The sequence below is a fragment of the Pogoniulus pusillus genome, chromosome 23, assembly GCF_015220805.1.
Source record: "Pogoniulus pusillus isolate bPogPus1 chromosome 23, bPogPus1.pri, whole genome shotgun sequence".
Classification (NCBI taxonomy): domain Eukaryota; kingdom Metazoa; phylum Chordata; class Aves; order Piciformes; family Lybiidae; genus Pogoniulus; species Pogoniulus pusillus.
This window is the reverse complement of record NC_087286.1, coordinates 4,854,897-4,879,836: the sequence shown is the minus strand read 5'-3', so window position 1 is coordinate 4,879,836 and position 24,940 is coordinate 4,854,897. Positions and strand designations below refer to the sequence as shown.

General features: G+C 45.3%; 1 protein-coding gene across 3 annotated transcripts in view; it reads left to right on the top strand.

The window, feature by feature from the left end:
- The window catches only part of CCDC13 (coiled-coil domain containing 13), a 35,612-nt gene that overhangs the window by 4,220 nt on the left and 6,452 nt on the right, over positions 1 to 24,940 (top strand). For 2 of the 3 annotated variants that reach the window (XM_064162386.1, XM_064162388.1), the window contains 11 exons: positions 1,216 to 1,364; positions 4,467 to 4,609; positions 7,949 to 8,035; positions 8,304 to 8,420; positions 11,802 to 11,906; positions 14,624 to 14,788; positions 16,186 to 16,362; positions 17,435 to 17,644; positions 19,027 to 19,160; positions 22,062 to 22,145; positions 23,045 to 23,173. In XM_064162386.1, the coding sequence (XP_064018456.1) occupies positions 1,216 to 1,364; positions 4,467 to 4,609; positions 7,949 to 8,035; positions 8,304 to 8,420; positions 11,802 to 11,906; positions 14,624 to 14,788; positions 16,186 to 16,362; positions 17,435 to 17,644; positions 19,027 to 19,160; positions 22,062 to 22,145; positions 23,045 to 23,173 (1,500 nt within the window). The remainder of the gene's footprint in view (positions 1 to 1,215; positions 1,365 to 4,466; positions 4,610 to 7,948; positions 8,036 to 8,303; positions 8,421 to 11,801; positions 11,907 to 14,623; positions 14,789 to 16,185; positions 16,363 to 17,434; positions 17,645 to 19,026; positions 19,161 to 22,061; positions 22,146 to 23,044; positions 23,174 to 24,940) is intronic. The other variant, XM_064162387.1, reaches the window with a different exon arrangement.

Below are 24,940 nucleotides of genomic sequence, written 5' to 3'. Positions count from 1 at the left end.
AACCACTGACTTGAGCTAACAAGGCCAATGCCACAAACACATTTAGCAGAGTGTCAGCTTCCCCTAGGACATTTGGTTTCTTCTCTGGGGAAAGGAGATGGGTTCATTCCTGTTCTGAAATGAATCTTAGAGTGGTTTGGATTGGAAGGGACCTTTAAAGGTCAATTAGTCTAACCCTCCTGCAGTCAGCAGGGACATCTTCAGCTAGAGCTGGTTACTCGGAGCTCATCCAATCTGATATTGAAATGGTACTGCCTGAAGGAATCTGGCTGAAGGGTACGTCTGAAGTTGGGGGATGTAACATTCATAGCACCGGTCATATATCCATGGTGCTGCTTTCTGAGATGCTCTCAATTCTCTGCCCAGGCCTCAGAAGTTTGTCCAAAACCCCTGTGTTGGGGCTGCTGGCCTCACAGGGAGTTCAGATAATCCTGGGGCACTTCAAATTGATGCTTGAGTGCCCGTAATTGAATTTTGCCCCTGAGGCTTTAGCTTCTAGATTTTCCTTTCAGAGGAACTTTCATGTCAGAGTAGCAAAGAGATTAAAGTTCTTCATTCTCTGGCTTAGAGAGATGAAGCCCATAAATGTTACTAAATGTACTGAAGACGAGGAGAAGCAAGGCCATTTCCTCTGTTCAGAGGGTTTTTGATAGTCTTTGTTTCTAAATGAATCCAAAAAAGCAACAGTAACAATACAAGCTGGTGCCAGTCCATCCTGGTGGGGTTCCAAGAAAATCAGATTGAGGACACAGGAAATTGGTCTTTTGTGAGTTGCTGTAAAACATTCATTTTGAAAGAAAGAACCTCAGGAGCAGCTTTTGTAGCTCCATGCTCTGTTGGCTTCTATTAGCTTCAGTAAGTACAGAAAATAAAGCCTGAGTGTCACAGATGCTGACTGGTGAGCCTGTCTGATTTCCTCTGAAGAACCAGGTAAGTAAAACTGAGTGAGATGAGACTACTCAGTCACCTCAAGAGCACTGTAAATGTCCCAGATCTCTGATATTTTGCCCCAGACAATGCAAAGAAGGGTAGATTCTTTTAAACAAAGAGGTTGAATGAGCAAATCAGACCAGCAGCTGGTTTAAGATACTCAATTCAGTAAATTCACTCCAGGTAAGCTCAGCTCATCCAACATGCAGACATTTCATGATTTTTATCTCTGAAAACATATGCTTGAAGCACAATAACAGTGACATTGGTTTATTTTTTTCACAGATTGCTTGAGGCTGAGAACGAGCAGCTCCAGGATCAGCTCCAAGTGGCCCAAGATGAGAACTGCAGACTGAACAAACTGGTGACAGAGAAAGAATTTGAAATAAAGCAACTCCAGAAAAAACTACAGGAGGACAGAGTGGCTTTGTCAGGTAAACACAGTAACTTTTGTATTCTCATTGTGCTAGTTCAAGTGTTTCCTTGCTGCTGATGACAAATGAGGTGTGCTGACAGACCCATTGTGAGCTCCTGGCAGTGAAATCTCCATGTGATGTCCCTTTACCTGCTTTATGCTAAAAAGGAGTATCTTGGTCATCTTGTGGTTGCCTCTATTTCCGCTCCTCTAATAAGCTTCTGCTAGGAAGAATCAGAATTCAGCTCTAAACTATGAGAGACTTTGTGAGCTTGCAAAAATTTACAGTAGCAATGAAACCACTCTGAGCTTTGAAAATACTTAGACACCTGGGCATAGATTTGGTGAACACACAGAATTGCTACTTAAACTACCTAGAGCAGCAGCTGAGGGAACTGGGGTTGTTTGGCCTGGAGAAAATGAGGCTGAAGACCTCTCTACAACTCCCTGAAAGGAGGTTGGATCACCTGTGGGGGTCCATCTCCTCTCCCATGGAACAAGTGACAAGGACAAAGAGGAAACAGTTTCAGGTGGCACTAGGGAAGGTTTAGGTTGAACATAAGGAATGATTCCATCCCCAAAAGGGTTATCAAGCCCTGGACCAGCCTGCCCAGGTCAGTGGTAGAATCCCCATCCTGGAGGGATTTAAAAGCCATGCAGATGTGGTGCTGAGAGACATGTTTTAGTGGTGACCTTGCAGTGCTGGGTTAATGGTTGGACTTGGTGATTTGAAAGATCTTTTACACCCAAAACAGTTCTGTGATTTTGTGGTTCAAGACTTGCAAGGGTCTAAGCTGACACTATTTGGCATTTGCAGACATTAGTGAACATCAATGTCTCTTCCACATAAAGAGGTCTCATTGCTTTATTTACAGAGGAAGGTTCTTCACAGTGGTTTGACATGATAGCATCTACATATTGAATGGGGTATGTGCCTTACTCCTTGAGCTTTCAGAGTGCTACTACTCCCCATGTGCCTTACTCCTTGAGCTTTCAGAGTGCTACTACTCCCCATCTTAGCAACATGGCTTCTTGTAGCCAGACAGGTCAGACCTCAGCTGCAAAATCCCAGCATGATGGGGCTTGGAAGGGACCTCTGGGCATCATCCAGTCCAACCGTCCTGCTAAAGCAGGGCCACCCACAACCTGCAATGCCCAGGCACGTTTGGAATCTCTTCAGAGATGGAGACTCCACAGCCTCTCTGGGCAGCTCGGGACTGGGCTTCAGCACCTTCACACCAAAGAACTTTCTCCTCATGTTCCCATGGAAGTTTTTGTGTTACTGTTACTGGTAGTTATATGCCTCTAAGTTTAGTGCTTTTTTAAGGTGCTCACTGATCCACGTTCCTCACAGGTGTTCTGCAAACTGGCACCAAAAAATAATCCATAGAAACCATACTTCTAAAGAAATCATAGTTCCTCTTCTAAAGTGCCTTGGGTCTCCTTGGAAAATCGAGCCCTGCAGACTGCACCTCCTCCACTTGGTGCCACTGTAGTTCAGGACAGCAGGGATGTCCAGGCTAGTGGAGAAGTGAGAAACAAGCAATAAGCACAGTTAAATAACACTTCAATTAAAATTTAACTCTTAAACTCCCTGCAGCTTGTGTGTAGGAGAAATGAGAAGTTTCTGTCTCAGGACCAGGAGCCAGATGTGCTGTTGCAGCTTGCCTGGCTAAGTTATGCCACCTTGCCACTGGCTTTCCTACCTGCTTTGTGGCAAAATGCGCCCCTACATTGCTTGGGTATGAAAAGCTTTAATTAAAGGTGTGCAATTAACTTGAAGACTGCCACATGGAAGCACCAGCCTGGCTTTGGCTGAGTTATAGTATTTTGTAGAATCATGCTTTGGGTTGGAAGAGACCTTAAAGATCATCTGGTTCCAACTCCCCTACCATGGCAGGGACTCATCCTGCTAGACAAGGTTAGCCAAGTCCCCATCCAACCTAGTCTTGAAAAATTCCAGGGTCGGATTCTGTGATCCTTAGCAATCACTATTATTAATAAATAATGTAATGAGAAGTAAGGCAAACATAGCTTCTAAATGAAAGGGGAAAGAGAAAATAGATATATCAGTAAGAAGAGTGGAAAATCTTTTAAAAAGAATACATTTGTGTTTTTTGCAAGGTTTTGAAATGGTGATGGAGAATCATAATGGGTTCTCAGCTATAGTGTGTGCAGCTTCTTCAGTGTCTCTCAGAGTTTTGTGTGATTCAGAATTCCCTTAAGAATTATCTATCATCCCTTGCTCTTCATGGAAAAGTCCTAGCTTCAGAGCATTGAAGGAGGAGGAAGGAGTTAAAAAGAATGACAGCAGCTAAGTTCAATATTCATAGCTCCCACCAAGAATTTGTATTCATTGCTGAGCTAGAGGGTTTTGTGGACACTGTGTGCAACCTACTGATTTTGCACTTGTGTGAGAATTTTTCTTCACCTGTGTGATGTCAGCAAGAGCCAAGGGACATACAGGCAGCCCTGGAGATTGCTCTATTGGTAACACTAATCAAACCCTCTCTGATAAGGAAGTGAATGAAGTGTCCATTTTAAAGAGCAATTACAGAAGTAATACAGTAAGGCTCCATGTATAATCTCAAGGGACATATAAATAGGCACAATGAAATTTCCTGGACATTATCCAGGACCTGACTGTAACAGTGTCTGACCTTTTAGAACAGATGTCTAGAAGAGTTTGCACCTCTGTTTCTGCACCTCTTTCAGTAGCAAACAATAGTGTAAAATAGAGTGTTGTCTTTTCCTGTAACATGCCTCAAAAACCTGTTCCTAACTGTCCTTCACAGTGATGAGCAAAAACATACCTGCCTTTTCTCTGAGTAATGTTGCCTTGACCACTGTTGCACCCTTCTGAAGATGTGTGGTTGTTGCTGAAGTGTGAAGTGTGTTTTTTGCTAGCCACAATGTAACGCTGACTCAAAGGGCCAAGTGATCCAGCTGGAATCACTGGCGCTTCTTTTCCCTCCCTTGTTCATTTAAGTGCCTGACACAGCCCTGAGAGAAATGGATTAGACAATAAAAGTCCATTGTGTGCTGGACAGAGAACAAAACCGTTATCCATCCTGAATCTTGACTGTAAGATATGTCCTTTACTTTTCTGTGTGCTTTTCAGGGACATCTGGTTTAGCTGGAGATGTTGCAGCTACTAAAATAGTTGAATTGGCCAAAAAGAATCGTGAGCTGACTGCTGAGACTGAGAGTCAAAAAGCCAAAGTGAAGCAACTGAGTAACAGAGTCAAAGAGCTGGAGAGAGAAGTGAGGAATGTTTCTTGTTCTCTCTTTGTGTGTTAAAGCATAGATATCCAGCCTCTGGGATAGAGGAGCTGGAAAAAAATTGGTTTGATTCACGTTCCCATTTTGAATTTGCTCTTAACATCCACCTTGCTTTGAGTTCTTGTCATTTCTGTCCCTGACAGGAGAAGAGGGATGTGTGCCCTTAGCTGCTTTCACCTTTGTGGGAAAGAGGAGCTAGGAAAAGCCATTCATAAGTTATACTTGTATATATAAGGGAAGTCATTCTGCACTGGTTGAACCACACCTTGAGTACTGTGTTCAGTTCTGGGCCCCCCAGTTTAGGAGGGACGTTGAGATGCTTGAGCATGTCCAGAGAAGGGTGATGAGGCTGGTGAGAGGCCTTGAGCACAGCCCTACGAGGAGAGGCTGAGTGAGCTGGGATTGGTTAGCCTGGAGAAGAGGAGGCTCAGGGGAGACCTCATTGCTGTCTACAACTACCTGAGGGGAGGTTGTAGCCAGGGGGAGGTTGCTCTCTTCTCTCAGGTGGCCAGCACCAGAACAAGAGGACACAGCCTCAGGCTGCACCAGGGGAAATTTAGGCTTGAGGTGAGGAGAAAGTTCTTCACTGAGAGAGTCATTGGACACTGGAATGGGCTGCCCGGGGAGGTGGTGGAGTCGCCGTCCCTGGGGCTGTTCAAGGCAGGATTGGACGTGGCACTTGGTGCCATGGTCTGGCCTTGAGCTCTGTGGTAAAGGGTTGGACTTGATGATCTATGAGGTCTCTTCCAACCTTGGTGATACTGTGATAATGAGCTGCAGATGTTTGAAATGCCAGTTAGAAATGTTTGCTTATTTGAGCACAGAGGCTTTTCTAGCAGTATAGCAATGATACTTTCCTGAGTTTTGGTTGTTGTTTTTTCTGTGTGTGAGGAGGAGCAAATTCCATACCATGAGTTCTTACATTCCCATCTCATTAATGCCAGCCATGAATTGGGACTCTATTCTTCTTTACTCCTCTACATAAAGAAAGCTGGTTTTGCATGTGTACTTCCAGAACTAGGACAGCAACAAACCATATCATACATAAGACAGCAAATCTTCACTTGGGCAAATTAATTATTCTGGTGTAGACCTTTTTCATCTCTGCTAACCTTTCACAGGAATGATTTTCCTCAGGTGACTGCTGGAATGAGCATTAGATGCCCTGATGCCAGTGTTCATTGCTCCTCCTTATACAATGCTGTTAAAATTTTGGATAATCTTTAATGCTTTTTTCTGCACTTTGGAGACATCATTTAAATGGATCAATTATGTTTATTGTGCTGGCAACCATAGTCTGACTCCATCTCTCATGATCACTTATTAATTATACATCTGTCTAAATTGTCCCCTGGTTACCTGAAAGATGAAGAAGTGATAGATTAAATTTAAACATTCACATTCTGAGTGTTCTGGTCAGAGGGCATCTTGTCAAACAGTTGGCAGGTTGGTTAAGAAATACCAGGTGTAGCTGGGAGCTGCAAAATCACACAAGGAGGAGAACAAGCCATGAATAATTTCAAGAAAAATCAATTTGGTTTTAATCCCCTCCTGCAGAAGTGTAATGAGCATTAGTCAAACAGGAGTTTAAAATATTGCCAGCTATTAACCCAAAAGGTTAAGAAAGAAAAGAAATCAAACTCAAAGCAAACAAGGAACAGTAATTGCTGGTCAAAGCAGAGATCATAGAATCAACCAGGTTGCAAGAGACCTCCAAGATCTCCAAGACCTCCAACTTAAAACCCAGCCCTAGCCAATCACCTAGAACATGGCACTAAGAGCCTCATCCAGTCTTTTCTTCAACACCTCCGGGGATGGCAACTCCACCATCTCCCTGGGCAGCCCATTCCAATGCCAATCACTCTCTCTGCCAACAACTTCCTCCTAACATCCAGCCTAGACCTCTCCTGCCACAACTCGAGACTATGTCCTCTTCTTCTGTTGCTGCTTGCCTGGCAGAAGAGCCCAACCCCACCTGGCTGCAGCCTCCCTTCAGGTGGTTGTAGACAGCAATGAAGTCTGCCCTCTGCAGGCTGCATACCCCCAGCTCCCTCAGCCTCTCCTCATAGGATTTATGCTCCAGGCCTCTCATCAGCTTTGTCACCCTTCTCGCGACACCTTCCAGTATCTCAACATCTCTTCTGAATTGATGGACACTTTGGGTACAAGCTGACCAAAAGGTAGATATGGTATAGATATGAGCCATAAGGATGACTGAGGGACTTGAGCATCTCCTCTATGAAGAAAGACTGTGAAACCTGGGGCTGTTTAGTCTGGAGAAGAGAACACTGAGAGAAGATCTTGTCAATGTAGACAAGTATCTGAGGGGTGGGTGTCAAGTGGATGGGGCCAAGCTCTTTTCTGTCAGCAGCAGTAAGACAAGGAGCAGTGGATACAAACTGGAACATAGAAGGTTTCATCTCAACATGAGGAGAAACTTTACAGTGAGGGAGCCCTGGAACAGGCTGCCCCAAGAGGTTGTGGAGGCTCCTTCTCTGGAGACTTTCAACCCCCTCTTGGATGCATTCCTGTGCAAACTACCCTAGGGGATCCTGCCCTGACAGAGAGGTTGGACTCGATGATCTCTGAGGGTCACTTCCAACCTCTAAAGTTCTATGATTCTGTGACCTGTCTTTAGACACCAGCACCATCAACCTCAAAACCAAACACAGCAACCTGGCTCATCTGAAGTCAGTATGAACCTCAAGGTGAACTCCACTGAAACCATGCCCTGGTCAGCAGTCTGAGTTTTCTCACAACCCTGTTTGGGGTGGCTTTTCTCTAAACCTGATGATCACTACCTGAGTTTGTGGACTGTATTTATTCAGTAGAACTATATAAGTAAGGTTGGCAGTGGAGATATCTTGTAAACTGTTGAGTGATGAAAGAGATGTCACAGGCAGGAGGCTGCAGTGACACTTAAGCTAAGCTGGGTCACAGTATAGACACCCTTATCTTTCTCCACTGATAGTAGAAGGAAACCAAGGCAATTAAAGTGTGCAACTCAGCTGCCTGCACATCAACATGAAAGTACAATGCGAGATGTTACTTGGCTTCTCAAATATCCCTTTAGGACTATTAGATGTGACAGGATGGGCAGTACTGCTACAGCATCTGTAGACCTGTTAGATACCCTCAAATGCCTCTTTGGGAAGCATTTTAGGGGGGAATTGTATGCTTTCTCACTGGTTGTGTTTAAAAAGCAAAGGAAAGTGAAGCTGCTGGGGTTTTTCCCTAAAAGAACTCAACATCCATGTTGTATCTTTTTGAAAATGCTCTTTGCTGTATTCATTCACTAACAACAATGCATTTTTTTTCCAGCTACAGACAGCCATGGAAAAAATACATTCTCTTGGTGGTGATGGAGAAATCAAGCAATCAACTGTGAAGATAAGAGAAGGAAACTTGGTACAACGTGTAATTGAAGGGGGGAAATCAGAAGGTGCTGTTTAGATGCCTCCTATTGTTTAGTCATTTCCTTGCAACACGTCACCAGTTTTGTGACAAAGTTGCTCTGTTTATACCTTCTCTATGACTCCCAAAATTAGGGAAGGTATTAGCATGAATCTGGGGCAAAAAAAGATTCCTTGATTCTGGTAGATCTGTGGATCTTAATCATTTCAGTTTTTCCCTGAGGATTCTGTTTTTAATAAGTACTTTTTTTTCCTATTCAAAGGCTAAAAGTGCAGAGGTGAAAGCATTGCAAGAAAAAGTAATGGCAGCCAACTTTAAAGTGGCAGAGTATCGTAACCAGCTCCAGTCTGCAAAGCAGGAACTGAAGGTGACTCAAAAGGTAGTGTTGCATAGCACTGTGGCTGAGATCCTGTGCAAAGGTGTATTTTTGTTAAATCAGGGGGCTTCTTTTGATTTGAGCTTTGATTAGCCTCTATGAGGTGTTCCAGTGAACTGTGAGGAGCTAAGAGAAGACATTGGATGTAGTGGTTGCAGTGGAAAGATATTGATGGAATCATAGAATCATTTAGATTGGAAAAGACCTCTTTTCTGTCTGAGTCCAATTGTAAATGTAACACTGCCAAGCCCACCACTAAACCACATCTTTGAGCACCACATCTACATGGCTTTTAAATCCCTCCAGGAATGGGGACTGCACCACTCCCCTGGGCAGACTGTTCCAGACCTTCACAGGGACCTGGCCAGGCTGGATAGGTGGGCGGAGGCCAGTGGGATGAGATTTAACAAGGCCAAGTGCAGGGTTCTGCACTTTGGCCACAACAACCCCAAGCAGCACTACAGGCTGGGGACTGAGTAGCTGGAAAGCAGCCAGGAGGAAAGGGAGCTGGGGGTACTGATAGATAGTAGGCTGAAGATGAGGCAGCAGTGTGCCCAGGTGGCCAAGAGAGCCAATGGCATCCTGGCCTGCATCAGGAACAGTGTGGCCAGTAGGACAAGGGAGGTTATTCTTCCCCTGTACTCGGCACTGCTCAGGCCACACCTTGAGTGCTGTGTCCAGTTCTGGGCCCCTCCATTCAAGAGAGATGTTGAGGTGCTGGAAGTTGTCCAGAGAAGGGCAACAAAGCTGGTGAGGGGCCTGGAACACAAACCCTATGAGGAGAGGCTGAGGGAGCTGGGGGTGTTTAGCCTGCAGAACAGGAGGCTCAGAGGTGACCTCATTGCTCTCTACAACTACCTGAAGGGACATTGTAGCCAGGTGGGGGTTGGCCTCTTCTCCCGAGCAACCAGCAATAGAACAAGGGGACACAGTCTCAAGTTGTGCCAGGGTAGGTATAGGCTGGATGTTAGGAGGAAGTTCTTCCCAGAGAGAGTGATTGGCATTGGAATGGGCTGCCCAGGGAGGTGGTGGAGTCTTTGTTCCTGGAGGTGTTCAAGAAAAGACTGGATGAGGCACTTAGTGCCATGGTCTAGTTGACTGGCTAGGGCTGGGTGCTGGGTTGGCCTGGATGATTTTGGAGGTCTCTTCCAACCTGGTTGATTCTATGACAACCTTTTTTGGGGAAGAAATTGTTCCTCGTATCCTCTGCTGGCACAATTTGTCCTAGTACTTGTTTCCTGGGAGAAGAGATCAACCCCCTTGTGGCTCAACACCTCTTTTCAGGAAGTTGTAGAGAGTGAGAAGGTCTCCCTTCAGCCTCCTTTTCTCCAGGGTGACCAAGCCCAGTGCCCTCAGCTGTTTCTCATGAGACTTGTGCTCTCGACCCTTCACCAGCTTTGTTGCCACTCCTTGGACATGCTCCAGCACCTCAATGTCCTTCTTGTATCGAGGGGCCCAAAAGTGCATGTGGATAGAGAGTTCATGCTCTGCCACCACAGCTGCATGACTGTGTCCATTATTTCAACTGCTGTGATGGGTACAGATTCTTTCATGTTTGAAAGTCCCAGGTCAGCAAACCAGGTTTGTGCTTGACTTGAAGCACACCTTCAGGGACATTCCTCTTTTCCAATGCATGTAATTATGTATTTACTCTTAATATAGGCTTCAGTCCCATGGAATTCCATGGGATTAAAGACCAAGTTCAGACTAAAGCACATCTTTAAATGTTTGCTGGAGTGACAGCAGAGTAACCTTTTCATCTGATTCACAATGGGGGTTTAAAGCATTACTGTGTGCTCTGATTCCTTTGGTTTCATTACTTTGTGTAAAAGACCTGCAATGCAGATCACAGTAGAGAATATGCTCCTAAAAATAGAACACTGCTGACCTTTTTATAAATAATTTAAATGCTCTTCATACTAACTTTAGCTCTCCTTAATGTGGCAGTGTCAGAACTGTGCAAGAGAGATTGGCTTCATTCCTGATTGCAAGGGGCTGCATTAAGGCAGTGTCTCTGCTCCTCTTTAGTTCTTGCTGAGTATTCATTACATCAAAAATAATTAAGGGTATTGAAAATCATTAATAATGCTTAGTAAATCTTGGTGATGAATTTGAAATCCCCCTCTTTTTTTTTTTTTTTGGCAAAACCAGCATAGTTTGACATACAGATAATGCAGTTTGACACTCACCAGAAGCAGGCAGGGAAACAGGGATTCACATTTTTAAAGAAGAAATGGGCAAGGCCTTGTGGTCCTGCACCTGGGTTGGGACAATTGTCATTGTCAGTGCAGGCTGGGGGATGATGAGATTGAGAACATCCCTGCAGAAAATGACTTGGGGGTACTGGTGGATGGGAAGCTGAACGTGAGCCAGCAATGAGCACTTGCAGCCCAGAAGGCCAGTTGTGTCCTGGGCTGCACCAAAAGAAGCTTGGCTAGCAAGTCAAGGGAGGTGATTCTGCCACTCTGCTCTGCCCTGATGAGACCTCACCTGGAGTGCTCTGTCCAGCTCTGGCGTCCCCAGCACAAGAAGCACAGGGACTTGTTGGATCACATTCAGAGGAGCACTATGGAAGGGCTGGAGCCTATCCTACAAAGACAGGCAGAGAGAGATGGTGTTGTTCAGCCTGGAGAAGAGAAGTTTCCAAGGAGACTTGAAAGCAGCATTTTGATATCTGAAGTGGGGATACAGGAAGGCTGGGGAAGGACTTTGTAGAAGGGCTTGTAGTGATAGGATGAGGAGCAATGGTTGAAAACTGGAGCATGGCAGATTTAGGTTGTACATAAGGAAGAAGTTCTTTTCAATGAGAGTCTCCCTCTCTGGAGATATTCAAGACCCATCTGGATGCATTTCTGTGTGATCTGGTCTAGGTGATCCTGCTCTGGCAGGAGAGTTGGACTGGATGAACTTTTGAGGTCACTTCCTACCACTAACATTCTGTGAAACACTGGAACAAATTGCCCAGGGATGTGGTTGAGGCCCCATCCCTGGAGGCATTCATTGTCAAATTTGATGAGGCAGTGAACTACCTGATCTTGTCCAACCCCCTGCACACTTCAGGAATGTTAGACAAGATGACTTTCAAGGGTCCTTTCCAGCCCAATACATTCTATGATTTTGTGTGACAATGCTCAAAATTATCAACACACCAAATTGTAACTGCAACCATTCATGTTACCCCTTAACTCCTCCAAACCATCAGCAATCTGTATTGTGATATTCAGCAAGAGCTAACATCTCATGGAATAATGAATATCAGATCCAGGCTACCATGCATAGATGCCCAGCTTTGTGTTTACTGCTGAGGAGCAGCTTCTCCTCCCCTGTCCTCTATGCATATATTTTAGCCTAGCCTTACTAATGACATCATTCCCTTTTCCATAGCTTTTAGCAAATGAAGTTGGTGAAGATGTGAATATTCAGAGTCTCTTGAGCAATTCTGGCAGCTGGCGTGGACGAGCTCAGCAGATTATTGTTCTCCAAAGCAAGGTGAGTTCATACCCTTCATGGTGTCAGCTGGCTGCTGGAATGCTTCTGCTAAGTATAGATATTGCTCCAGTTTAAGGTTGAGACACTTCTAGTTCTGCATTAAGTAATTATTGGCATCTATACCTGCTTCTAAGTTGACTCCCAGTACAAACATAGAATCAACCAGGTTGGAAGAGACCTCCAAGATCATCCAGGCCAACCTAGCACCCAGCCCTAGCCAGTCAACCAGACCATGGCACTAAGTGCCTCAGCCAGGCTTTGCTTCAACACCTCCAGGGATGGTGACTCCACCACCTCCCTGGGCAGCCCATTCCAATGCCAATCACTCTCTCTGCCAACAACTTCCTCTTAACATCCAGCCTGAACCTCCCCTGGCACAATTTGAGACTGCATGCCCTTGTTCTGTTGCTGGTTGCCTGGCTGAATAGACCAACCCCACCTGGCTACAACCTCCCTTCAGATAGTCATAGACAGCAATGAGGTCTGCCCTGAGCCTCCTCTTCTGCAGGCAGCACACCCCCAGCTCCCTCAGCCTCTCCTCACAGAGCTGTACTCCAGGACCCTCACCAGCTTTGTTGCCCTTCTCTGGACACCCTCCAGCACCTCAACATCTCTCTTGAATTGAGGAGCCCAGAACTGGACACAGCACTCAAGGGGTGGCCTGAGCAGTCCTGTGTCCAGGGCCAGAAGAACCTCCTTTGTCCTGCTGTCCACACTGTTCCTGATGCAGACCAGGATGCCATTGGCTCTGCTGCCCACCTGGGCACTCTGCTGCCTCAGCTTCAGCCTACTCCCTACCAGCTCCCTCAGGTCCCTTTCTTCCTGTCTGCTCTCAGCCACTCTGTCCCCAGCCTGTAGCACTGCTTGGGGTTGTTGTGGCCAAAGTGCAGAACCCTGCACTTGGCCATGTTGAATCTTACCCCATTGGCCTCTGCCCACCTATCCAGCCTGGCCAGGTCCCTCTGCAGGGCTCTCCTACTTTCCAATAGCTCCTAGCTTGGTGTCATCTGCAAACTTACTGATGCTGGACTCAATCTCCTGGTCCAGATCATCGATAAAGATATTGAACAGGACTAGGCCCAGCACTGATTCTTGGGGAACAGTGTTAGCTGCAAGTCCATGGCCAGTCTTTTCTGTGTTGAGAAGAGCAACCATTGGAAGAAAACACTTCATGGTCATTTTTGTAAGGTTTATGATATGTTTCTATGTGCACATCTGGTGATGGGCTGTTAAATTTCACATGTGTCAGAGTTCCTGCAAACTATTAATGAGTCCATTGCAAACACACCAGCTTCAATCCTCAAGCTGGGAATCTTTCGCATCTGTGTGGAAAGAGAAAGTTGAGTGACCTTGAAGAGCTGTGGCAGTCTGTTTAAAATCCCAGAGTATTTTGAAGGTACCTCTCTGCACTGAGTACAGAAGGAGCCTTGTCAGTCTCTGTGCTCTGACTCAGATACCTTTGTTCAGTGCCAGAAGTCAGATGGGCAGAATTGAGGCCAGATAAGATTTTTCAAGTTGTTTCCACAGGAACTTCAGTAAAATCTTTAACTCTTGAATCTTCTGAAGGGCACAGTCTAGCACAAATGTCAGCTTCAGAGAGGGAGGCAGTTTTATCTGCATCTTAAATATAACCTCTCTCAGCCAATTGGATATATATTTTCCCTGTTTTTCTGCTGTTGGATTTGATGTCAACAAACTGTGATTCCTGCACTTTGATTGTCTGAAATGGTTAACTTCTACCCAGGAAATTCCATCTTCTTTCTGTTAGAACCCTGACTTGGATTTGTCTGTAGACTGTACATACTTTAATGGAGAGGTTTCATTCTGAGCCAGTCTCCTCAGGCCCCTTCTGTAGTCAGGGGGGATCTTGTAAATGCAGTCACTGGATCCAAAGTGAGGTAGATTGCATCTTATCTTAGAAGACACCTCCAGAACAGGGCAGAGGAACTGTGCTGTAGCAGTGCCCATTTTGTAGAGTCACAGAACGGTTTGAGTTGCAAGCAACCTTGAAAAGTCAAATGGTCCAACCCCCTGCAGTGAGCAGGGAACATCAACTAGAGCAGACTTAACTAGATTCCTTTTACTGACTAAAAGCACTCTGCAGGGAGTAGCTGACATGCAGGGGTTGAGTTCACTTGGCTACACAGAGGTATCTACTGCCAGATGTAGGGTGTCCCTCTGACCTCCAGTTGTCCCTCCAATGGAGTACAGATGCCTTGTAGATCCTGTACCATGCATGTCTCCAGTATCCCAGCATGTCTAAACCAGATCTGGGCACCTGTCTTCAGGCTGGTGAACTGTGCCTTTGATTGTGGACAACCTGGATGCTGATTCTGCTAAAGACCAAGGTGCTTAAATGTATGTGGGTGAGTGGGTGTCTGCCCTTTTAGAGAAGAGCTGAGGTGTTATTCTCTTGTCCACCTGCATTTAGTGGCATTCAAGATGCTTTGGAATGTCTTCCTGGCCTCCACATGTAGCTCCAATAAGAGACAGACCTCCCATGTGTCCTGAGTTTCCTGTAGGTCTGATGTCACATCTCCTCCTCGTACAGATGACCTAGACATCTGCAGTCTTGTCAGTGCTGTTAGTTAGCCACAACAATGCCAAGAAGTAAGATGATACTGCACTCTCCTTTCACTTTGATTATGCCCTCTTTGGTGCTGGGCCACTGTATGCCTAGTAGAGACTCCAAATGAGTTGTCACTATTGTCCCCTAGGTTCAAGAGCTGAAAAATCAATTGGCTCAATATAAGACCAGAACATCACTGAGTGAGTTTGATGAGGAATTGCTGGCACTTACTGACCCAAGGAAGTTGTCAGCCCAAGAGAAGAACTTGTTGAAGATTCGCAACTTGGAAAAAGGAAATAAAGAAACTTTGGAGGTAAAGCCCTGTGAGCTGACAGAGTTCTGGTTGGGTACAAAGCACCTATGAACTTACCTTTCCTTCAGGGTTTATGTTACACCCTGCCTAGAAACCAGTTCAGAAACCCATTTGATCTTCTGGTGGAAGTTCTGCCACAGATCAGACTGGGCAAAAGGCTTCCACGCTTACTTGTATTGCACTCTTGTGTGGCCAGGTGTACTTACATAGCACAAGATTTGATCTTCTCTGCTTCTTGGTTTGTGTCAGATGCATCTTTCTGGCTTGGAATGTGCCCACCTGAAAATTGTGGCTGATGTATGATGTCAGAAAGAGGCCCTGGGTTGCAGTGCAGCTGGTACTGGCTTTATCCTGAAGGCAGATGCAGAAAGCAGCCCTGCTACAGCTGCATCCAAGCTGTGTGCCATCCCCCTTTCCCTTTGGCCAACAGTGAGCTCTTGATGCAGTGTGAAATGCAGGCATCCCCCTCACACCTCATACATCTGTATGGCTTTGGGCTTCTACATTTGAACAGAAGGAAGTTAAGATGCTCCCTAAGAGGTGTTCTAGGCCTTACCCTCCATCTGTCACATGTAGTCACTACAAAAATGAGAACCTCTAGCTGGTGGCATGTGGAGTAAACCCTGAGGTGGACAGGATACATAGGCCTTTGTGCAAGAAACACAGGCAATAAGGCTCAGCTACACACATTCAGGTTACCAAAGCTCATTTTCCTGTGCTCCTTCCCTGTGTTTGCCTCTGTAGAGGCCACTTTGCACCATGCCACAGCTTAAGTAGATGCGGTTTTCCTCACTGCAGTTTGACCATGCAACAGAAGGAGCAGTGGAGTGACACACCTTTCCTCTTGGCTGTGAGAATGAAAGGGGAGATTTATGACTACAGGCACATAGCACAGGGAAGATGTTCTTCAATAATTCTAATCTGTATGGCTCCATTTCTGCCTTTTGGTTTCAGGCTCCATTCTCAATATCTTCCCTTGTACTTGTCCATCACTACAGAACTGGTAGCACACTCCCAGATCAGTTTCATATAGGTAAAGGTATGTCTCAGTGGGCAGCTTATGCCAGGGACACCTTCTGATAGGCAGCATGGTAAGAAACTTTCTGCAGGGGGAATGATGAGGCAGAAAAATGAGACAGAATTCAGCTTTCACACTGAAATACCATTTCCTTCCTAGCACATATTGAACCAACATGCTCCACTTCCTGAGCAGACAGAGCTACCTTGACGCTGGCAAGCAGGCAGTGAGTAGTAGCACTTACAATTTCCACTGAGTGATGATCTGGTATGCCAGTTCCACTTCTTATATCCTACCAGGTGATGTGTGGTTCCTTCAGCTCCCTAAATGTCAGTGACAGGCTCTGACTGTCATTTCCTCTGTGTTTGCATTTGTGCAGAGACTCACTGGGGAACGTGATACACTCCAAAAGAGTTATGAGGAAGTGAAAACTAAACTTGAGGCATCAAAAGCCAGGAACAAAGTACTGTGCGGTGAGGTGAAAACCCTGAAGGGACAGATCATAACCCTGCTGGAGAAAGGAAAACACGACGACGAGCTCATCGACACCTTACTGGTACAGTCTGACTGCTGCTGTTGGTCCCAGCCCCTGCACATCAACCCTCCTTCTGAAAATGATGAAACAGGATGTCATTTAATGACATGATGACACCGACAACCTTAGGGCATACAGGACCCTGATGAATCAGGCTGTGACAGCCAGAGGGTTCTTAGTCAGCTCAAGCACTTCATTGGGTCTCAGATCATGTAAAGGCTGTAAGACAGCACCAGGCATGACACAGTTACAGTCAAGTGGCTCTGAGCTGCAAGTATTCAAGGAAGCATTTTGCAGAAGGATTGAAATAGGATTTTTAGACCTAGTTGAAGATGTCCCAGCTTACTGCAGGAGGTTTGGATGAAATGATCTTTAAAGGTCTCTTCCAACTCATAGAATCAACCAAGTTGGAAGAGACCTCCAAGCTCATCCAGTCCAACCTAGCACCCAGCTCTGGCCAGTCAACTAGACCATGGCACTAAGTGCCTCAGCCAGGCTTTTCTTGAACACCTCCAGGGATGGTGACTCCACCACCTCTCTGGGCAGCCATGGCTTATGAGGAGAAGCTGAGAGACCTGGGACCTTTTAGTCTGGAAAAGAGAAGACTTAGAGGGGATTTGATAAATGTTTAGAAGTATCTGAAGGCTGCCAGGAGGGGGGACAGGCTCTGCTCACTGCTCCCTGGGATAGGACAAGGAGCAATGGGGGTAAATTGCAGCAAAAGAGGAAACTTCTATACTGTAAGGGTCACGGAGCACTGGAATAGGCTGCCCAGAGAGGTTGTGAGGTCTCCTTCACTGGAGCCTTTCAAGGCCTGTCTGGATGTGTTGATCTGTGTTAGATAGGATTGTCCTGCTCTGGCAGGGGGGTTGGACTGGATGATCTCCTTAGGTCCCTTCCAACCCCTGACATCCTGTGAGCCTGTGATCTCCCACCTTTTTCGGCAACCTGGGCCAGTGTTTCACTAGTCTGTATTAAAAATGTCTTCTTTATATCCCACGTCTTCCCTCTTTCAGTTTCAAACCATCACCCCTTGTCCTGATGCAGCAGGCCTTGCTAAAACTGAAGATCTCACTCAGTGTTTCTATTTTAGCATTACCAACACAAGGAAATGCAGGAGATGTTAAAGCACCTGAGCCAGCAGCTTGAGAAGTATGAGGAGTCCCAGCAGATGCTATGGCCACACTGGAACAGTGAGGCTCAGAGATCAGAGTGCCTTATAGGGCAGCTGAGACAGATGGTGGCTGAACGAGAAGCAAAGGTTAAAGAGCTGGAAAAAGAAATTGAGCAACTCACATATCAGGTCAGAAGAAATGAAGTTTGTAATCATTTTAGATCTGCTCTTCTACTTCTTTCTCTTTGAGATGGTTGCTGGCTTGAGACACTAATATCTGCCCTACTGACACTCTCTCCTGGTGGAATGATGTCACAGAATTTTCTCTTGCAAGTCTTCAGTTTCTTTCTGGTTTGTATGTGGCTTCAAGCTCTTTGAACAACAGAAAACAGAACTGCCAATCACAGTCACGTATGGCTTCATGCCAAAGCTGTCTCACACATCTGACAGCAAGGGTTGGGCTGCAGTAGGGACTTCTAAGCATTCAGCATCCTTAGCTGTGAGGAAGCAAACAAACACTGATGAGGCCAACATCAGCAGACTGCTGTGATACCCAGTATGTCCCCTCATGGAGTGATGGGATCCTTAGTAAGTTAACCTCACCTACTGTAAACCACTTCAAGAACTTCCTCTCCTTCAGATCTCCAGGCTATTGATATGGATTTGATGGGTCTCAGGCATATTTCATGGAGTAGATGGAAGAATTGGGAAGGTTGGCCCCTTTGTAGACTAGTATGGTAAAAATATTTTCAGCTTTTCTGGCCCAGTGTTGCAAGGTGACAGAGGCAAGGTGGTACCATTGCCAGAGCACAGGCACAGGAGTGGAGAGGCAGTCCATCAACCTGCCAAAAGCTGCTCCTGTGGGCTGGTATCTTACAGTTAGATTTTGTTAGTCTTTAGATATCCAATTCTCATTGTTATATATATGGTTATGGTGAGGAATCTGTCAGTGTTGGGGGCTAAAGTGTTGATCCTAAGAGAAATCTTGGTTTAGGGACACAAGTCAACAGTGCTGGTAGTGGTGTTGCTGCACTGAGGGTTCTCCAGTTTTATAGAATCAGTCAGGGTTGGAAGGGACCACAAGGATCAGACAGTTCCAACTCCCCTGCCATAGCCCAGGGACACCCTACCCTAGAGCAGGCTGGCCATAGCCTCATCCAGCCTGGCCTTAAACACCTCCAGCCATGGAGTCTCAACCACCTCCCTGGGCAACCCATTCCAGCCTCTCACCACTCTCATGCTCAACAACTTCCTCCTCACCTCCACTCTGAACCTCCCCACCTCCAGCTTTGCTCCATTTCCCCCAGTCCTGTCACTCTGTGACAGCCTAAAAAGTCCCTCCCCAGCGTTTTTGTAGGCCCCCTTCAGATACTTGAAGTTTCATGTGAAACTCCACTTTTTACTGAGTTTTGCAATGGATAGAAACAAGTGAAAAGTTCCTAAGGAGGTCCTATAAAATGAAAAGCTCCATCATGCCTGTACAATAATCATAAGCTGCTGATTAGACATTGATGCAGCTATTTTCTTTTGAACTATGTAATGGATTTTATAACCTGCTCCAATGTTAACAGAAGTCTGCTCATCAGTGGAACAGTTCAGGAGCTGCTGATCCACCACCTTCTGAGCGCTCAGAAGATACAGGTTTTACTCTGCTTAATCCTCTGCCATCAGACAGCAGTCAAGGTGGACTGATTGGATCTGCTCGGTAAGAAGACCCTGATGTCAATGTTTGAAGTTGGTATGAGTTATTCAGAAGCATGATTTCCCCAGACAGTGTGTCAAACCACAAGTGTTGTGTGCAGCCTGTTTACAGTAGGTGGGAATCTGATCATATTATCTCTTGGATTTGGAGCCTGGAACAGAGAAAGGTATAAAGACTTGCAGACATGACTACATTTGGCACCATGGTAGTGCAGCTAATTGTCTTTCTCCAGCTCAGATAATGTTTATGTGATTAGCTTAAGTGCCTGTGATTCTTCTCTCTTATGAGAAACTGGACTTGTAATGAGCAGACTTCTGAGAGGAGGTGGTGAATTAATACAAAACACTGTCCTAGGTAAGCACTTCATCACTGGCACATTGTTTAAATCACTAAACAGACTTGGAGTAGAACTTCCTTGCAGGAATGTTGAAAGCACACCACATTCTCTGCTCTTTTTAAAACCTTACTGAGAACCAGGTAAATTACCTTAAATACAGTGGTAAATCTGGTTCTTGTTTACACTGGTGTGACTCTGGGTCACTCTGCTTGTGTAAAGGGACTGTAATACCAGAGCAATTATATCCTTTCCAGTTAAAATGCTGGCTTTGTTGTAAAGAGTTCATGGGCTAATTGTCAGTGAGAATTAGAGAGTGTCTTCTGTGAAAGGAGGAAATTTTTCATCAAGTTGCCACTGATTTCTTCTGTGTAATTTTAACTTGCTTGCCACATCACTTAAGACACTTAATTTGGCCTTAAAATGGTCAGATGTACCCTTGGGTTTACACAGAGCATTGGTACAGTTCAATAAAAGTTCTTAGTGTCTGAGCTGGAGTTAAAACGTTCTTGATTTGAAAGTTTCTATATCTCCATGTTTGCATCCCCCTGACTGACTTCATTCTCCCACCTCTCCCATGTCTCCTGAAGAAAATCTGTGGTTTACCCATTTTTTTTTTTTAACTTTGTGTGTCTGCTGGTGGTAAGCAGGAAGGCAGATGGGACAAGTGAGGTTGGGTAATGGCTTTGTAGAAGCCACTAAGTGCAGAACATGAGTTAATGCCTGGACCTGTGGCTAACAAAGCTCTGTCATGAAAATAGCTGACACATCAGGTGGGCAGTGGGTGAGTCTGAAACCTGCAGGAGCTGGTAAGAGCTTGTTCACTAGGTCCCCCTCATTCCATTAACTTTCACATGCTGATGAACTCTCTGGTCCATTTTACTTTAGTGAATCATCTTTGCCTATCAGGAAAGATGAAATGAAAAATTATATAAATAGGAGCTAAAGACCCTTGGAGATGTCAAAGTAGAAATCTGCCTTATGAGGAAAGGCTGAGACACCTTTTTAGTTTGGAGAAGACTGAAAGGGGATCTAATAAATCTATCTAAATATCTGAGGGCTGGGTGTCAAGAATGAAGGGACAGTCTCTTCTCACTTGTGCCCTGTGATAGGACAAGGGCAGTGGGTGTAAACTACAGCACAGGAAGTTCCACCTCAACATGAGGAGGAACTTCTTTACTGTAAGGGTCACAGAGCACTGGAACAGGCTCTCCTGAGATGTTGTGGAGTCTCCTCTGGAGACTTTCAAGGCCTGTCTGGACATGTTCCTGTGCAACCTGGACTAGATTATGCGGTCCTCTGGCAGGGAGGTTGGACTGGATCTCTAGAGGTCCCTTCCAACCTCTAACATCCTATGATCCTGTGATCTGTGTTGTTAGACTGGGCCACTTCTGTCACTATCAACCTTAACTTGATTTCAGGATTAACCCTTCCTGACCTGGAAGGCAACTCTGCATGTTCCACAGTATGAAGCTTTTATCTTCTATTAGCTGCAGCCTAAAGACAAGGGACTAAAGACTAAATCTGCAGGCAGCCAAGCTCAAGTTCAGAAACAAAGATACATTTGAATTTTTTGTCCCAGGCATACACTAAACTCATTCAGACTGAAGTGTCATGTCTGCAGGCCTCTGAAGAGAGGTTGTAATGAGGTGGGGGTTTGGGGGTTGGTCTTTTCTGCCATATAAAAAGTGATAGGATGAGAGGAAATGGCCTTGAGTTGCCTCGAGGGAGATTAGATATTGAAAGAAACTTCTTCACTGAAAAGGTTCTCAGACACTGAAACAAGGTTCCCCAGGGAGGTAGTTGAATCCCCACCTCTGGAGATGTTTCAAGGATGCAGAGATGTGGTACTCAGGGCCATGGTTTAGCACCAGATTTGGTAGAGTTAGAGAATGGTTGGACTTGATCCTGAAGGTCTTTTCCAACCAAAGTTATTCTTTGGTACTTTAGTGTTTTCACTTGGCTCTTCTTACACTAACAAGCCTGACAGATTTTTTGTGAGCATCTCCACAAAGGAGAAGGGTTCAGAAATCTGGCATTTGGGAATAGAAGTTGTTGCAGAACAAGGATTCTGTTGGTTACGAAAGTGAAGCAACATGCAAACACCATCAAACAAGCATCATAACCTGGGCTTGTCTGTCACCCACATGAGTGAAGGTGGCAGATGAATGCTTTGTGCACTCAAGTGTGGAAACAGCAACAGTGGCAGCTTGTGTGGCTGCAGGCTCAACCTGAGCCAAGCAGGGTCAGGAGTTCTTCCTGCTCTTGAATTGCTGTGTGGCTCCTCTGTGTTGTGGAACTCCACAGTGCTGCTCTGGAAGGCCAGCAAAGTATCTCCAGAAGCTCAGAGGTCAAACACTGAGCTGTGGTTTTCATTCGTGGGGGACACAGGGTAGTTTTGCAGCATGCTGAGCTATTGTGTATGCTGTTCCTGTGTGATACCCACTTAGGAGGCTCTGGGAGTCTTTTCCCTACAAGGCAGCAATAAGCAGAGACGCTGGAAAATGACCAGATTCCTCGCAGAGCTGCCCTCTAGAGCTCAGTGCTTAACAAAGCTTCTTTTCTTCCAGCGTAGTGTCCAAGATGGGCCATACACTTGTAGAATCGGCAGCTACTCAGCCTTCTGTTCTTGATAGTGACATCACACCTGGAAGGTATGTACAGAAACTTCATCTCAAACGATGGAGGTCCCTTCTATGCTCTACAAGCTGCTGGCAAGTCTTGGAATCATAGAATGGGATGTGGTGAAAGGGACTTTTAAGTATCATCTAGCTCAGCCTGCTGCAGTGAGGGGGACATCTTCAACTAGAGCAGGTTGCAGATCAGGTCTTCTTTTTGTCTGCCTTGTTTCTGAAACAGAGAGTTGCTTTCACCATCCTTTCTACCTGATACTGCCAAAGAGCTCTGGCACAAGCTCTGATGTCGTCTTGCTATCTTGATTTTTCAATTGATGCTAGTTTTTACACCCCATAAATCCCATTTTCCCCACTTCATGCCTAGTCACTAAGATTTCTCCTGCTTTTTGGGCTAAAGGAGATCTGAATACTGCCCTGAGGAGGGGTCACAGAAGTCATGAAGTGCATGATAATGAGCTACATGGGAAAACTGCTCCTTCCTTTCATCACATCTTAGGCACAAGAGCAACCATTGTACTAATGCTGCCCTAAGCCTTTCAGTGGGAGAAAATCAACAGCCTGACATTTAATAGCTTAGCTTTGCCTTTTGGAGAATCCACATGCAGACTCCTTTGGCTTTGGCAGTAGCAGTGGGAGGAGAGTGAGGGATAGTGAGCTGATCCAAGGTGGAAATTTGTTCTCAAAGTGATGGGAAGGAAAAACATCCTTGCAAAAGGAAAGATCTTTCTAATGAAACTCACTGTCCCATTTATTGCAGTCTAGAGACTGGTGCTGGGGCAAGGTAGTGAGCCTGACTCTGTGTTCTGCCTTGGGCTTCTGGCAAGTGTATTTTGATATGTTTTTCAAATCCTGCCTTTGTTTCATTTCTTTCATTTGTGAAATGGGAAACAGAGTCTCTATGCTTCTGCTGCCTTCAGGTTCTCTGGCACTGACAGACAGGAATTGAAAGTGCTGCAGACACAGATCACGGAGCAGGAGGCTCTCTATCAGGCTGCTGAAGTGGAAAGAGACAAGCTCCTGGACCTGTTTGCTGTGCTGCAGAAAAGGTAGTGGCCCACTCTGCCAGTCTCCTTTATGGCATGCCATGATTAAGAAGTGCTGGAGATGTGTGAACATCTACAGCACACTACACCATGCACTGCCAGTGTGATCCTTTCCTTAAAACAGAGGCTTTTACATTCTTTTCTGCTCAGTTTCCCTGCTTAACTGATGATTCATGTTTTAAAAATCATTAATATTACTCTTTTAGAGCAAAGGGCAGATAAAATGGAGTCATCTTCACACTTCCTGCACCCAGATAAAACTAGAATTCCTGTATTTATATATATGTGGTGATATTTAGGCAGCAATATTATTCATCAGCAGTAAATACTGTAATTATAGTTATAATCTGACTGCTGTTCCAAAAGCCTTTCCAGTTCTTTTAAGCTTCACTGTATCCTCTTCTAAATGATTTTCTTCTGGTTTAGCTAAAGCAGAGTGGTGGTATTTTGGGTTATTTTTTTCTTTTTCAGTTATTCAGGATGATATTTAAAGCTTATAAAAAGTGGTTTAGGGCAGGGGAAGCAAAATCTTTCTCTCTTTAAATCTCTTAACCCTATGAGGAGAGGCTGAGAGAGCTGGGGTTGTTTAGCCTGCAGAAGAGGAGGCTCAGGGGTGACCTCATTGCTGTCTACAACTACCTGAAGGGAGGATGTAGCCAGGTGGGGTTGGGCTCTACTCCCAGACAACCAGCAACAGAACAAGGGGGCACAGTCTCAAGTTGTGCCAGGGGAGGTCTAGGCTGGATGTTAGGGGGAAGTTGTTGCCAGAGAGAGTGATTGGCATTGGAATGGGCTGCCCAGGGAGGTGGTGGAGTCACTGTCCCTGGAAGTGTTGAAGAAAAGCCTGGCTGAGGCACTTAGTGCCATGGTTTGGTTGAATGGCCAGGGCTGGGTGCTAGGTTGGCCTTGATGATCTTGGAGGTCTCTTCCAACCTGGTTGATTCTATGATTCTTTGAGCTCTACTTTTATTTTTTTTCCTCCAGTTAGAAACTATATCTTATTGGATTGCTAAATATATATTCCAGATTGTAGGATGATGTACTTTTATCTGGCACTGTTTTCTTACTTGCTTTATTTTACATTTTTACTTTATGCTAGTTCACATTTCTCCCTTGTCTCACTTTTGCCCAATACAGTTAATCACAGTCAGAAAAAAAGAACACATTTTGGGGGGGTAACTATGGTAAAAGCACCATCCCCTGTGCTTTTAAGGCCTAAATCCTGGGAAATCACATTGTTTGTAAGCCTGGTGATTTTAATAGAGCTATGCAATTAAATAAGGATGGAGGTGTGAGTGATAGCTGAAATGAGGCCATCATGGAGATGATGAAGAGCACAGAGTCAATGAAATGTATGCTTGCTTGTAAAATGTGCCGTGGACTGATGATTCAGCAGCTCCAGTTATCAGGCATTTATCAAGAGCTCCTGCAGGTAAAGTAAATTTTGTGAGGCTGTCTGCAATAACTCTTGGAAGACCTCAAGCTAATAGAACATCCAGTCATATTTCATCAGGAATGTATGTTAAAGAATCAGGCATTTCTCCTCTTCCTTCCCCTGTTGGAGAGTGGGTCAGCAAAGCTCAAGTAACATACAATGCTTAAGCCAAGAGAGGAGCACTGGGAATGGTAACTGAGTGGAATTTTTCTGCAGCAGCTACTGGAATTTTGAAGTGCCTCACAATCACTGCAGAGCAGAACGCTCTGTCAGGAGGTACTGACAGGTCTGCAGGCTTGAGCCCTGCTGGGGGGGAAGGGAAAGAGCTAAAGGAA